The sequence below is a fragment of the Terrapene carolina genome, unplaced genomic scaffold, assembly GCF_002925995.2.
Source record: "Terrapene carolina triunguis isolate 2854851 unplaced genomic scaffold, T_m_triunguis-2.0 Scaffold97, whole genome shotgun sequence".
NCBI classification, from domain to species: Eukaryota; Metazoa; Chordata; order Testudines; family Emydidae; genus Terrapene; species Terrapene triunguis.
Genome location: NW_020664448.1, coordinates 10,571,260 through 10,587,498, shown reverse-complemented (window position 1 = coordinate 10,587,498; position 16,239 = coordinate 10,571,260). Strand labels below are relative to the sequence as shown.

Below are 16,239 nucleotides of genomic sequence, written 5' to 3'. Positions count from 1 at the left end.
AATGTTTTGTTCCAACTACTAAACAAACATACTGTGTTCTAACCAGGCTGTTGGTCACTGTGGCTCCTGAAAAAAGGAAACACAGATGTCCAAAGCCCAGTCAGGCCTGCAGGGCGATAGGCATTGGTAGACAGGAGGTACAGTACCCAGGTCCTGCTCAAAGAGCAGAAAAATCAGTAAGGCTACGTTTACACGAGAGAGCTTACAGCAGCACAGCTGTACCAATGCATGCACCACTGTAAGATCCCTTGTGTAGCTGCTCTATGCCGACAGGAGAGAGCTCTTCCGTCGATATAATTAATCCCAACGAGCTGTTGGCAGGAGTGCTTATGCCAGTGAAATTTACGTTGCTCAAGGGGGTGCAATATTCACCCCCCCTGAGCTACATAAGTTTTGCTGACATAAGTGGCAGTGTAGACATAGCCTAAGGCACTCAGAGTGGTCAAGGAGACAGATACACAGCCAGCCCCATAACCATGACAGGTCTGAACAATATGCCCAGCATGTTTTATAATCCTTTAATTCAGGGGTCTCAAACTCCCGGCCCGTGGGCCATCTGTGGCCCGTGAGCCTCCCCAGTGTGGCCTGTGGGGCTCCAGCAGTTTTGGGACCCGGTCTCTCCCTTGGCCCCACTTGCCGCCCCCCAGGCACTCCCCCCTCAGGGACCCCGTCAGCGCAGCAATACTGAACAGCATCTGCCTGCTCACTCCAGTGGCTGCTGGCCCCTCCCTGAGGCCCAGGGGCGAGGCGGGGTGAGGCTGTGCGAGGCTGTGCCCCTGCGGCCAATGGGACGCTGTGGTGGCGGTGCCTGGGGGCAGAAGCGCACGGAGGCCCGCCCGCCCTGCCTTGGAGCCCCAGGTAAGTGCCACACCCCCGACCCCCTCCCGACATACCCCCTCCCGCCCCCAAACTCCCTCCTAGGCCCTGCACCCCCTTCCCACACACCCCCTCAGCCCCCAAACTCCCTCCCAGAGCCTGCATCTGGTCCCCACACCCCCTACTGCCCCCAAACTCCATCCCAGAGCCAGCACCCCAGACCCTTCCCCCACCCAAACTCCCTCCCAGAGCCTGCACTCCAATCCCCTTCCCCAGACGTCCTTCCCCACCCAAACTCCGTCCCAGAGCCTTAGGCAGGTGGAGGTTTTTTGGGGGGTGGAGTTTTGGGGGGGGGCGAGTTCTGGGCGGCATGAGTGACATTGGCCCACTGGGAGGATTTGAGGACTGGCACTGGCCCTAAGGTAAATTGAGTTTGAGACCCCTGCTTTAATTGAAGAATATATACATTTTAAAATCCACTTTCTGGTGTTGCAGTTTAATTTCATGCCATTTATTAAAATGTATCTGATCCTTCGATTTACGGAGGTGAAAAGAAAATCATTCAACCAAATATTTTGGCAATAGTTTGGATTATTCTCAACATACTGTACTTTGCTTAAACCGAGTAGTAAATACTTAGCAGCTTCCACCTTTTATGTCAGCCTACGTTTATCTGTTTGTAATGTCTAATCAAACTAGAATTCTGTATCTGGAAGACTGCAAGTAGGGACCATAGAAGTCAAATATTGACCCTGATCCTGCATTAGCTACACCCCATCTACATTAGTGGGAGTTTACATTGCACAAGGAATGTGCAGGTTCATGCCCACCGTCTATAGTACTATGGAAAGAAACCTTTATATTAGCCATCTAGAGACATTCCTGTTAATGCAGCCAGCTATTTCAATTGTCTAATATTTAAATCTAATGCTTTAGGTACTTAAGAAAAGAGCTTCCATAAAGCATTGTGTCACAGATTACCTGGAAAACAGATCAAAGATTTAATGAACTTCAAATTACATTTCTAAATGAGCAATATAAATTAGTCTATTTTTAACCAACCAGGACCTTTTGTTCCTAAGTAAATACAGATTTGATCATGCGGTATGTGATGTGGCCCTCTGATTTATAAGTATCAAAACTGTCTTCAAACTGGCATTTGCTTGACATTTCTCTCAATTCTTCATGAATAGGCATGGCTCTTCCCACTGCACTCATCAGTTTCGTCCCCAGGGGACCCAGTTTTGAGTATTCCTGGAGTTGCAGAAGAGAGAGGGAATATTGTTGTTCATCAGCAATTGCATGGCAAAAGAGAGGCACTTCAGAAGACTACTGTTTTCCTTTTTAAAGAGACTCGGTAAAGATGTCCTCAAGGGGTTCCATGTTCAACAATTTCCATATCAAATCTGCTTAGTTTACAAGTAAAAAAAGGTTCCCATTCCAACTGCCAGCCCTGCCAACTCAGTCTGGGATTCAATAGCCTTAAATACACTCTGTGCCCCTTTGCACTTACACCTGGGAAGCCCTAGTCCAAGGCTATGTCTGCACTGCGCAGTTTACAGCGGCACAGCTGTGCCACTCAAGCCTTGCCACCGTAAGGTGTGCCGTGTAGCTGCTCTTTGTCGGCAGCAGAGAGCTCTCCTGCCGACAAAATCAAACCAGCCCCAGTGGGGGGCGGTAGCTTTGTCAGCAGGAGGGCGTCTCCCACCGACAAGGTGTCTTTTTCACACCCCTGTCCGACAAAAGTTTTAATGAGAAAAGTGCGAAGTAGACATAGCCCAAGCCTCCCCGCAGAGAGTGAGGTCTGGAAGAGGTGGCCTGGCCATTTACCCTTCCCAAACCGAACTTCAGAAAGGTCTAAGGCCCAGACAAAGGAGAGCACTTGAACCCACACATTACCCTTAATGGCACTTGGGGTGCAGTGTCTCTATGGCAGCATCTCCAACTCTTTTCATGGGGAGTGTCACCCTGGCTGCTTATACGGTATATCTATAATCCCAAATGTGGAAGCCAACAGCACCTTTCACCATAACAGTGCTGCTGGTAGCTCATTTCCTGATTTTAAAAAAGCTAGTGCCACAGTAAGTGAAAGAAGCCCCATTGATTTTATCCTTTACCTGGATATCTTTTTCATCTTCATACAATAGGTAGTTGAGAGCAGGAGCCATTGGCTCTCCCCACAGATCCTCATAGCTGTCTTCCTGCTTCTCGGCCTCTGTCTCAGACTGAGTATCTGAAAACACTTCCTTCTCTATGGCTAGGGGTGCTGTGCTCTTGGTGCTTTCATCTCCAGCATCTGTCTTTGCTTTTTGGGGGAAGTCCAATGAGATGTTAATGGGGTTATACTTTGTGAAGGTTAGAAATAAGGCTTATCATGGAAATTGTTTGTAATCTTTACTATGAGGTTGCCAGGGAGACTCCCAAATATACACTATGGACAGGTAAAAAAAGAGCAATGGACAAGAGTAAATAGTTTTATGCCAAATGCACATGCAAGCCACTGAGATACTGCTGCTCTACCCATAGCACCACTGTATATCGCACAATCCAGTGGAAAATCTCTCAAGTTGACAGTTAATTCCGCATGTGTCTTGGACAGACACATTGAGACCATCCTCTTAGACCATGGGCCACTGTACTGCTGGAGGGACCATCTTTGGGATGAGATGTAAGACAGTATATGATGATTCGTGGGCAGTAAAAATCCAAGGCATCTTTTTGCACAAGGCAGTTGATCCTAGCATCCTGGCCTGGCCCAGTTCCATTTTGGGAAACTACATCCTACTGACCTAAATATCTATTTCACTTAATACAATAGTGTATTATTTTCTTCCTCTCCTGCACTGTGATGTAGAGCTGCTGTGCAGGCTGCTAAACCCGAGGTAACTGCATTTCAGTGGTAGATTAAATGATCACCATGTACACTAGAATGTTTTCAAAGGACTTTGCAGACAAAAAGTACTTAATGTAAGATTACTTATAAAGTTCCATGACTTTTTGACATGTGCATTACCTGCATAATCTCTACACTGTAGTCCTTCCAAGTCCTCACTAAGCAATTCCTCTCCTTGAACTTGCAGGCCAGCTCCCTGGGTAAGAAATAAATGCCTATGAAATTTAAAAAAAACACATGACATTAGAGCTCTGAACATATTTCCCTAGAAACTGGAACAATTAACGATGCCTTGTTTTCAGAAAAGACGTACTCGAAAAGCCAGCTGACATGTAACCGCAAGCTCAGAATAATGCAATGGTTTAAAAATGTGATTGAGGCAGCCAGGTAGCTTAATGACTATGCTCTTTTGTATCCCTAATTCAAGTCTGCCATAAAATTCAAAGAAAACAAATGCAGTCTCGGATCAGTACACGGTCCAAACCAGAGCTGAAAGTCTTCACTTAGAAGCAGTCCAAGGTTCTTCTAGCAAGGGGAGTTAGAGACCCCCTTTTGTGGTTAAGATGTGACTGCTACAGCAGGGCTGAAATCCCAGGGCAGGGACAGTAAAGAGATGACTGATAAACATAGTGTGTAACACCAGAGGTTATCATACCACATATGCTAAATTAATTCTCTTTTGGGGAATAAGTTAGCGCCATTAGATGTGAAGGAACTTCATGCCATGCAATGTACCCTTACAGTGCCATGCAAGAGCCTCTTCCTTATTTCTGCTTAGTACAGCACGTCATCTGCGGTACTTGGGACTGAAAAAACTAAATTAGAGCATTAGCCTTCACGCCCCCAAATATTTGAACCAACAATAAGGAGCTGTCCAGCCTGCACAGCTAGATATAGGGGGAGGTGTGGCAAGAAGGAATTCTTCCCCCGAGCACCATAGGACTGCAACCCTAAATTGTGAGCCTTGGTGGGGGGGGGGGGGAGGCGAAGGGAGATCTATACAGCAGGAGATAATCCAGCTTTGCTACCCCCACATCCTGATCCCTATGTGCTGGTGCATACAGAGTCACAAGGTAGCTGAGCTTCAAATCACGCCCCCAACATCCTCAAATCCTGCCTCTTTTGAATAGGAAAGCTGCATTGGTTCTGCTGCCCAGGGACACTGAATGGCTGTGGAGGCAGCAGAAGTAGTTTCTAGGGCCCAGATTCTCAAAGGTATTTAGGCTTCAAATGCCCACTGAAATCAATGGAAGTTAGGTGTCTAAATACCTTTGAGGATCTGGGCCTAGGTCTGTAAATGGAACCATTCTTACCCCGATATTTTAAGATTTTGAAGTCTGCAGTTAAACAGGCTCCTAATCATATATATATTTTCTTCTTCTAGTAGCTGAGCAGATGCTTCCAAGTCACTTACTTCCTTTCGGTACATTTCAACCTGTCGCAGATGAGAAAAACATGAGGTAATCTTGAAAGAGAGGGGGACCTGCACAAAGGGTCACGATCCTGGAGCTTCCTGAGTTCTTATCCTGTCTCCCACTAGCTCCCTCTGTTGCCTTAGACAACACAAAAGGTCAAGAGGAGAACAACCTGGATGTATTGGTTGATCACAGGATGACTATGAGTAAGGCTGCGAGTCTGTCATGGACTTCTGCAGCGGCCGGTGCTGGCTCAGGGGCTGCTAGAGCCAGGCAGCCCGTAGGCCAGCAGCAGCAGTTTGGGTGTGTGGGAGGGGGCTAGGAGTTGGTGGGACATGAGGGGGCACTTACCTCCGCGGGGGGCTCCACGGCTCCCACCGGCATGGTCCTGTACCTACTCCTAGGTGGAAGGGCCAGGGGGCTCTGCGCGCTGCCCATGACCGCAGGCCCCACCCCTGCAGCTCCCATTGACTGCGGTTCCTGGCCAATGGGAGCTGCGCAGCCGGCGCTTGTGGCAGGAGCAGCATGTGGAGCCCCCTGGCCCCTCTGCTGCCTAGGAGCTGCAGGGACACGCGGAGCCGGGTAGGCAGCCAGCCCCGCCAACCCTCCCCCCCCAGCACCAGCAGGGGTCCCAGGCCACCACCCCTAGCACCAGTGGCATCCCCGGTCCACCTCCTTCCCCAGAGCACCTGCAGCCCCCCTGCCCAAGTTTTAGTAGGGATATATAGTAAAAGTCATGGACGGGTCACGGGCCATGAATTTTTGTTTACTGCTTGTGACCCGTCCATGACTTTTACTAAAAATACCTATGACTAAAACGTAGCCTTAACTATGAGCCACCAATGTGATGCAGCTGTGAAAAAGGCTAATGCAGTCCTAGAATGCATCAGACTAGGTATTTCCAGTAGAGACACGGAAGTGTTAAGGCACTGGTGAGACTTCATCTGGAATCTGGAGCACCCACGGAAAAAAATTAGCGGGTGCCTATTTTATTGCAATATTGCAGCACCAGGCTTTTAATACAAATTTAAACTACATTCTTTAAATGTTTGAAGGACTGAGCCCTAAAATTGTATACTGGATGATCTCGTACATTTCTACTTATTAAACAGTTGATTGTATGGAGTGGTGTAGTCACTAGCAGGGCCATTTCTGGCTGTCACTGCAATTGTGACAGGATATGCATCTTGACGTCTTGATGTCACAAACAAAGAACCTGTCTTTCCCTCACAACTGTGGCTTACTTAGGACAACATCCTGCTCACCTTTCTTGCTGAAGTCCTTAGAGGCCTACAATAAGAAGCAAAGTGATGACTACAGATCACCACTAAATTCAAACCCTCATTATCATGGCGTGAAAAACCAGATACTGCTTTTACCTCTTCCTTTAGCCATTCATTTTCTTCAATCTCCCTGTGACTGGTTTTGTCAATGTGCTTTACGGCATTCTGAGAAAACAGAATTTCAGATCTTCTCTGAAGACAGAACTTTGACAATGGCACATACTTGAGGAAAACATTTTTAATGGGCAGTTTAGTCCTCGAGGCAGGAAATATCCACACAGGGAACTAGAAACTGTGCAAGGTTCCCCTATACCATTCTCTTGGGAGACTTGAAGAGGCTCGGCCTTGGAGTAGGCAGGAGGGTTAGCCCTCAAATCAGCTATTCCTCACAGATGTTCCAGTCCAATGCAATTTGAGACCAGTTATTATTTCTGATATGAGTTTCCCTAAATAAAAGCTTTCTCCCTCCCTCCATATCTGCTATTTCTGATTTATCCTGCACTGAAGTCATAATCTTATCTGTGTGAAATCAGACTTTTGCAAGGAAGGAAGGCAATACCACAAATTCAGTGTTGTGACCCTGATCCTTTGGGGCTCCTTTCAGGTACAGAGGTCCATACTAGTGAATTTGATTGCAGGATCAGAGATTTGTCTTCATTATTGACTCATGTAAGAAATGAACTAACAGGAATCCCTTGTTTAGCATCACATGTTTACAATCCATGGGTCTGATTCTCTTCTCACACCATTGTAAATCAGGAGTAACTTAACTGAAGTCAGTGAAGCTAAACCTCTAATCTTCAAAGGGATCTAATGAAGTGTGGGATCCTACTGATGGACATACAAATCCATCAGCATAGATCACTTTGTTGATTGGATACTAACACTGGTATAAATGAGAGAAGAATCAGATCCCACATATATTGATGAAATCTAATAGATTGTCGTTAGACTACAGAAAACTGAAGAATGTTTTTCTAACTTTCTGACCATTTTGGTCCACTCTTGGATCAATCTTAATTCTTGAGTGAGAAAACAATATGATATAAAACTTCAAGAAAAGAACGTACTAAGGCTTCAAACTTGCAAACACTTATGCACATGTTTAACTTCAGTGGGACTACTCACATGTTTGAAACTAAGTATATGTGTTTGCAGGAACAGGGCTTTGATCATTGCCAGTTTTGTTTCTGCAAAGACAGCATTCGGAAAATACTTATTCATGATTTTTTGAAATGTCAAAAGTTATTTAAGTTGAAATTCTAAACTGAAACGCTGTATTTGCCTTTTTTTGTTCCACATGTTCATGTTTACATTTATTTGTGGAGACTTTTTTAAATTGCGAGAAATATCAATATTTGGACATTAACATTTGTCTGTAAATGTAAAACATGCCACTTTCTGTATTTTTTATTACAAATTCAACATTTTATTGTAAATCCCACACTCTTAGAAATTTTCACTAATTTTTATTTTTCAAAATTAAATTCCCAGTAAAATGTCAAGTTCTTGAGTGAGCCTCTGTGCCTCCGTTTCCCCAACTGTAAAATAGGGATGATGCTACTGACCTTTGTAAAAGCTCTTTGAATAAAGAGCACGACAATACTGGTCAACAAAATATTTTACAGTTCATTTTATTCTGTTCCAATCCATAAGATACCCTGTCATTCCACTAATGAAGGCCCAAGTCAGTCTTTTTTTTTTAATCCAGTTTAAAATCAATAAGAAGAGAATGAGTATTTTTAATCAAGACACGATTAGCATTCAGTATAAAAGCAGAAAAAGTACCTCAGTAGCCCATTCCTTCTTTTCGTTCATTTGTTTCTCAACCAATCTGTCCATTTTTTCTTTTGTAGTTTCCAGAGTATGTCTATAATATTCTTTCAAAAGCAAAGCAGACGTCATTAGGTGACACGGATTCCCTCTGCAGATGATGAGATAACTGACTCGGTGTTACTGAGCTCATGGGACTCTACAGCCAGCATCTCTTTAGAGCATGTCGATATTGCAGTGAGGATGTGAGTGTAGCACAGGGAAGTGTACCATGCTAGGTTTACTCTAGCTAGCATGGGTAAAAGGAGTAGTGTAGATGTGGAGGCACAGGCTTCAGCTTGGGTGAGCAACGCAAGTACAAACCCGAGAGGGAGTCAGAGTATGTACCCAGGTGGCTAGCCCAAGCCCCCATCACCACCAAGTCCTGTGCTTTGTATGATTTTATATCCTATATAGATAGATAGGCTATATCTACACTATGAGCTAGGAATGTGCTTCCTCCGCTCATGTACACAGACTTGTGAGAGAGAGTGCAAGTATACATACCAGTGTAGCCCTGGTCTCACAGACAACAGCAGCAAAGGCGTGCAAACCCAACTGAAAATGGTGAGTACGTACTTGGCACTGCTCAGCCATGCCTCCGCTGTGTATACTCACGCTAGGTCAATGAAAGCTAGGATTAGTATATGTACATGAACAGGGGAATCACACCCTTAGCTTGTAGTGTAGATATAGTGTTAGACTTTTGTAAGGCTTTCACTTCATATTGCCCGACATTCTGATTAAAGAATTGGCACTATACAATATTAATAGAGCACACGTTAAATGGATTAAGAACTGGCCAACTGACAAATCTCAAAAAGTAATAGTCATTAGGGAATCATTATCAAAATCTTAACTTTGGTTCCCAGAAAGATAATGGAGCAAATAAACAAGCAATCAATTTGTAAGCACCTAGAAGATAATAAGATGATAAGTGACAGTCAACATCAATTTGTCTAGAACAAATCATGTTGAAACAACCTAATATCCTTCTCTGACAGGCTGCCAAGCCTTCTGGATACTGGGGGTGGGGAGCAGTAGAGGTGATATATCTCGACTTTAGTAAGGCTTTTGATACTCTCTCTCATGACCGTCTCATAAGCAAACTAGGGAAATATAGCCTAGACCAGTGGTTTTCAACTTTTTTCATTTGCAAACACCAAAAAATTTTGAATGGAGGTGTGAACCTCTTTGGAAATCTTAGACATAGTCTGCGGACCCCTAGTAGTGGTCCATGGACCATGGTTGAAAACCAATGTTCTATGGTAATGACAACCTTTCGCAGACCCCTTAGACAAGGTTCCCGGCCAATAGGAGCTGCGGAGCCCCTTGGCTGACCCTATGCATAGGAGCCGGAGGGGGGACATGCTGCTGCTTCCGGGAGCCACACAAAGCCACAGCACATGCGGAGCGGGGCAAGCCCCCGGCTGGAGTGCCAGAGCGGGGCAAGCCCCAGGCCCCGCTCCCTGGCAGGAGCTTGAGGGCCAGAATAAAACATCTGAAGGCAGATGTGCTCGGTACTCGCTGTGAATGGGGAGGCTCTGAGGATGGGCATAGGGCTGCCTCCATCAGAAAGTATTTTAGTCTGACTTTACTATCCTTTTTGTAGTTTTGTAGTTAAGTCCCTGCATATTTGGTACTTGTCTTGGACATGAGGTTTTCCTAGGCACTTCAGGCACCTGGAGTGTGGATCACTAGTTCCCAAATGGCAGGAACTTAAGAATACAAAAAAGTACCCCAATAAAAGGAAAGCTACTATTAAACTATCCTAACACTAAAACTATTAGCTGTTAATCAAGTACCAATAATATACAACACTAGAAGCAAGGGAAAGCTTGTAGTAGCATGGTGAATGCTCCAACCTCCATCACAGGCAATAAGAAGGAAGGAACTGAGGAATGTTGAGGGCAGCTCAGCCATTTCTGCCATGGTCCAGCAGTGCAAGGGAACATGTGCCACCTTGATGGGTACCATTGAAGTAAAAATCTCTGACAACTGTGCATTGGGCATACACACATCTGAAGTGGAATGGACATGTGCAGTCACCCAAAGAACCACCATCTTTTGTCTCTTATCTTAGCTTTTGACTGTAAGCTCCTTCGGGCAGGGACTGTCTTTGTGTTCTGTGTTTGTATGGCACCCAGCAAAATGGGGACCTGGTGCATGACTAGGGCTCCTAAATGCTACAGCACTATAAATAATAGTAAATCTTTCTATAAATATGCTTTAGTTCAAACACATTATAGGATTAGATGCAAGAATTACTGTATGAAAGAGACTAGATTATCATAATGGTCTCTTCTGGCCTTAAAGATCTATGAATCTATATAAATGTTCACTCTATTTTCTGCTTTACATCTTGGTGCAATAACATTTTGAACTGATTTAAAACAGGGAAAAGACAAAGTGCAAAATACCAGTCTTTCCTTGGTAGTTACTTAAAATACTAACTGACAGGCTAATATGCAATAGGAAAAACAGTTCAGATCTTTATCAAGATAAAGTATGTTTTCAGAACAATTACCCTGGGGAAGACAAAGAGAATAACTGAATGGTTCTTATCTGCAGCACTTGATGCTTGGTAATGGTTGGCACCAACTGTACGGGGACCATTCTCACAGTGGTGTCACTGCCTGTCACTACCAGCTGCTTGGCTGTGGTAATGAATACTAAGAGTGTTACAAGGGGGGAAAAAATCAGGACTTTTTTTTAAATAAGAGTTACATAACACCTAAATAACTGGCATATTATTTAAAAGTCCTCTATACAAATGAATCTATATAATGGTTTTATAGAGCACACACCACTATATCTAAGCTCTTACATATGCTCCATCAGAACTTAAACTGTGCCTTGAATTTGCACATATTCATGTTGGGGATTTTGCAAAGCCGCAGATACAGGACTTTGTTACCAGTAGGCTAAATTCAGTTCTTACGTAACCAGGTGAAGCTCCATGGGCACCTGATTATGCTAGATCTGAATTTCACCAATCCCAAAAATGATCTAAAATTTCTCCTGTGTTAAAGAAGCTTTCAAATGGAAACCTGTGAAGCATGGTACACGATGAGAAGCACTCAGCACAGTAGCACAAACCAACACTTTCAAACTAAGGTACCTAAAATTAGGCTCCATAATCTGTTTTTAGCCACCTATGTAAAAGCAGCCTGATTTTCAAAGGTATTGCACACATGCGACACTCCCTGGACTTCAGTGGAGCACCTCGGAAAAGTACGTTGCTTTTATGTAGTTGCCTACAAACAGGTATATAGGTTTAAATATTTTGGCTTAAATGGATGTAATTAGTCTGAGCACAAATTATTTTCTGCAAATGAAGACTGTAGCTTATTTATGCACTATCTGTACTTGTATTGACCTTGCCGTAACTGACCTGTCATTTGCTTAAGGTCATCTTTGAGTCCGTGGATATCATTTTCTAGGAGCTTGATCTGTTTGGCATGTTCTCCACTTCCCACATTTTTGTACCCTAACCAGTAATCCTTCTCAGCCTGTTTTACCAGTAGTTTATGCTCAACTTCATTTATCCTGGAGTGTAGCTCTATTAAAATAAAACCAGAAAGGTGAATCCTTTTTTCTATCAATTTTTTGTATCAATTTTGTATCAATTTTTTTTCAGTTAGGGAGCTTTCAATGGGAGTGGAGGAGGAAATCTCATATCCTACAACTTATTACAAAATCCTGGCCCTCTACATTCTCAGGGGCCACCATTTTCCCTGAGGGCAGCTTGGTCTCACCTGGTTGGGAACAATAGGTGACCTTGGCCATTTTGAAAGAGACCATTTTAAACTGAGGGCACCAGTCCTACTAAGAACAATAGGAAATGGCAGCCAGTTCGAAAGAGGGCAGTGCTGGGAATTTCTGTAGTAGAACATTATTCCTCAGCCTCTGAGGAAAAAGAAACTTTCAGCTGTGAAGCATAACAGCAATAAATGGCTACTAATCTTAACAAAAAATCTCTGCATGTAGTCAATGCACAACATTTCAATGAGTTTTAACTACATGGAAAATTTGAAGAGTTTGTATTATTCCATTATAACTTGAGACATAAAAGGACCAACACAGGGTGCCTAATTTCTTACAGGAATCATTTAAAATTAATTATAACTCAAACCAATAAACGGATTTACTGATTTATTTGTAAATTCCCAGACAATTAATTATATACTCAAAGAGTAAGTTCTGTAATTTTGGGGAGGAAAAGCTGTATTCTTTCTATGTAACCAATAGGTTGAATCTCTGTGTCACATGGTGACTGGCCCTTAAGTGAAGATGAGGGGTCCAGTCCCACCAGTAACACACTTCACTCACTTTCCCACGTGGAGAAAATGAGCAAAGTCACATCAGAGGCAGGTCATGAGGCTAAATCAGGCTTTCTGAAGTGGAGATAAGGCAGAGGATTGTGGAGAGCCAGTGCTGGGAATTGATGCTTGTTGGAGACCGGGAAGAGACCCAAATGAACCCCCCAAAGGAGGGTCTGAGGCCCCATGCGGGAGGGGAGGGAGGCGGGCAGACGAGCGGGGTGAGGAGGCAAATGGGGAGGCGAGTTACGGGGGGAGGGCGAGGAAGAGCCCCTCTATCAGAACCTCCCCCTCCTGCCCACCGGCGGGCCCCGCCAATCAGCGTTTCCCCTCCCCCTTCCAGCACCTACCACCTGCCACGGATCAGCTGTTTCGCAGCGTCAGGAGGCGCTGGTAGGGGGAAGAGAGAGGAGCGAGGGTGCAGCGTGCTTGTGGGAGGGGGCGGAACTGGGCAGGGAAGAGCCGGGGCAGGGGGGCAGAGCCTTGGGGGAAGGGGTGGAACTTGGCAGTGAAGAGGCAGGGTGGAAAGAGGCAAGGAAGAGGCGGGGCGGGAAGAGGCGGGACAGGGCCTTGGGGGAAGGGGTGGAATGGGGGCAGAGCTGGGGGGAGCACTCCCTGGCAGATTAGAAACTCAGCGCCTATGTCTGGGCCCTGCTCCCCCATAGGGATGGTCTGAGGGAAGAGACTGAGCAGAGCTAGGGAAGGTGGAAAGCTGATTCCAGAGGGAAAGCTGAAGAGACAAAGCCCTCAGGAAGGAGGGGGCTGTGCCCAGTTTGAGACTGAGGGTGGAAGGCCGTGCCATGTTTTTTCAACGTGGATACCCTTCAGGGAATTTTTCTTTACTGACTTTGCTGGCCAAAACACTGTAGCAATCAAACCAGGCTGGAAGGTTGGGAGATGCAACTTGAGTGAGGGGAAACTGAGGAAAATGCTAGCCTGACACTAGACTGGGGTTAGGTGGTGCTGCTTTAGTACAAAATTCAACTCAATCCTAACTATGGAAAACTGCAAACTGCACTTCCATAACTAACTTACTACTCACCTTTCTGAAGCAGTTCTTGGTCCTTAACATACTGCCATTTCTCCCTCATTGCTGCCTCTACATCATCCCTGGTTACAACCTCCTTTTGCTCTAGTTCTTTGTCCTGTGTTTTCAAGTTGCTTAGCAGACTGCGGATGTGTCCCAGCTGTTCTTCCTTCAGATAGTCATTCTACGAGAGGAACAAGAGTAAGATACATAATAAAAGGGGTTTAAAATCTCTTCCTGAGTAACAAATTGAAATATCACTTGGATCTGTGACAACATGGTCCCTTGCAAAAAGTAGAGTTGAAGGTGTTTTGTAAGTCCCAGAAGTTTCTAAATAAGCACAAGCCTGTTACCACCAGGAAAGGGGAAACAAATGACTGTTAGTCTGCTCAATATTCCCATTGCTGAGAATATAGGCTGCATGTTGCATTTTAACAATAATACTTATTACTGACTTATTTGCTTAGATTCAGCAGAATTCTGGGCACCATACAAACATTCCTTATAACAACATACCACATAAGTTCTATCACCTTTGTTTTACACATGATGAACTAAGACAGTGAAAGGTTAAATGACTTGCTTACAGCCACAGAAGAAAATTAGCATCACAGTCAAAATTAGAACTCCGGGGTTTTCTGGTTCCCGTGTCTATACTCAGATCACTACACCATGTCTCTCTATCATGTCGCCCAAACTCTAGTTGGAAACAGTCTACAGCTACCAATTTAGTGAGTTTGCTCCCAATGCCACACCATGAGAGATCTAAGTACTATACAAGCCAAATACATAACAATGGGAATCCAATAAAATACACAGCCAGAAAGCATCAGAGACACTCTGCTTCTCAAAGGATCAAAGCCCAACTGACCAGAGAAATGGGGTGGAAAAAAGAGGGAGCCCAAAGAGCTGTCAAAAGTAGGCTAACTGAAACAAATGGTACTGCAGCATACTCTAAAATATCCTCCAAGAAGTAAAAAGTGAAAGGAGTCCCATGAGAGACCATGAGTTGGCTGCTAACTAGGGGGGGAAATCACAAGAGACTACAGCTGTCGGTGGAGAGCAGAGCCAAATTAGCTGCTCCCAGTGATGTCAGCAGTCCACAGCTGGAAGAGAATAGATACTGCAGGAATTTGGGAAACACCAGCCACATGAAGCTACAGCTCTCCTAAGAGGAGACTTAAAATCAGTGGTCTAATCACTCTATCACTTAGTAAAGCGCTACAAACAGAGGGCAAGGGGAGGATAGGGACCTTATTGTCCACTTCACCTTCTGGAAGAAGCATAGTCTGCAAAACTGTTTGATTGCCAAGGTCCAACTCTTTCATTTCATTGAGAGAGACAGTCTTTCTTGATCAATACATTATATATATTTCTGGAGTTCAAAGTTCACTGTGCTCTGATATCAACCTAATTGGGCCTTGTACTAAATTTCTCTTTGAAGTGTGAACAGTGACCATGTAAAATTAGTACCCTGGGGTTCCATGTTTCTTTGTTTCTAAAGTGACTCCATGTGGTTAATTTACAAGTAAGTTATTTCTCTATCTGGCAACGTTGCAAACTCAGCCTGGAGAGTTGAGCTCTTTTCCTCATTTGTCACTATATTTGAGGTTCTGAAGGCCACACTAGTCCCTCATTTTCACTTGTGCAACTCCACTACATCAGAAGTGATTATAAAAATGGCACCTTCTTATTCAACAGATCTGTATTCAGAGTCATTATCTGCTCACTTAAATGACAGAAATAAGATCATACTGATTTTTATGCCTCTTAACCCTGCACAGCCAGCATGGGTAATAGAGAGGGAGTTGGATTCTATTTCTTCTTGTGCAACAGCCACAGAATTGTTTACTAAGTTCCAAATCATTATACCCTCCAACCCATTTTTACAGTTATTTTTAGAGCAGAACTGCACTTTGTTACATATAATTTAGAATGACAAAATTATACCTCCTTAAGCATATAAAGTGATTCACTAACCTTGTTTTCAAAATAGGCTTTGCAAAATATTAATTGCTACCAATACTGTAGTTACAATAAGTGTATTTAGTTTACAATGACAAATGATTTAGCTTTACTAGCTAAAATACACTAGGGAGCATGAGATGGGAGAGAGATGCATGTTTACTTACTCTTTCATGATATTTTTTGTTCTTTTCTTTCAGTTGCTTTAGTTCAAATAGAAGCTGATCAATTGCCTCTTCTTTTATCTGAATTCTGAGGAGAAAGAAGCATGTATGAAGAGTCATAACACAGCTACAGAAGAGAGAGGGAGCGAGTAGTTATTTTAAAGTAAGTTAGATACAAATACTAGTTAGTGCTTTTTGCCTGTAGATCTCAAATTGCTTTGCTAAGGTGGGTAAGCATGGTTATCCCCATATTACTGGACCACAGAGCAGTTAAGTGACTTCCTCAGCATCGCACAGTGAGCAAATGACATAGTCAAGAGTAGGACCCAGGTCTCTTGACTCTGTCAGCTTCCCTATTCCCAGGATCATGCTGTCTCCCTAATAAGCCAATGCCTCTTCAATGCAGAATTTTGAGTGGGAGGTGGGAAACTCCATGGGTGTCTATTCGCAGATTCTTCTAAGTTGTCCTGCCAAAGGTTGGAGTTTGCTCCCTGCAGAAACAGCTGGGGATTCGGCTTCCTGAACACCTTACAAACTATGCA

General features: G+C 44.1%; 1 protein-coding gene across 1 annotated transcript in view; it reads right to left on the bottom strand.

The window, feature by feature from the left end:
* Positions 1 to 1,517: 1,517 nt before the first annotated feature.
* CCDC83 (coiled-coil domain containing 83) overlaps positions 1,518 to 16,239 on the bottom strand; it is a 29,921-nt gene continuing 15,199 nt past the window's right edge. The window contains exons 3-11 of the mRNA XM_026651667.2: positions 15,701 to 15,785; positions 13,584 to 13,752; positions 11,614 to 11,781; positions 8,196 to 8,287; positions 6,504 to 6,572; positions 5,023 to 5,144; positions 3,830 to 3,924; positions 2,934 to 3,121; positions 1,518 to 2,070 (exon numbers count right to left, since the gene is read on the bottom strand). Of these exons, the coding sequence (XP_026507452.1) occupies positions 1,894 to 2,070; positions 2,934 to 3,121; positions 3,830 to 3,924; positions 5,023 to 5,144; positions 6,504 to 6,572; positions 8,196 to 8,287; positions 11,614 to 11,781; positions 13,584 to 13,752; positions 15,701 to 15,785 (1,165 nt within the window). The 3' untranslated portion in view covers positions 1,518 to 1,893. The remainder of the gene's footprint in view (positions 2,071 to 2,933; positions 3,122 to 3,829; positions 3,925 to 5,022; positions 5,145 to 6,503; positions 6,573 to 8,195; positions 8,288 to 11,613; positions 11,782 to 13,583; positions 13,753 to 15,700; positions 15,786 to 16,239) is intronic.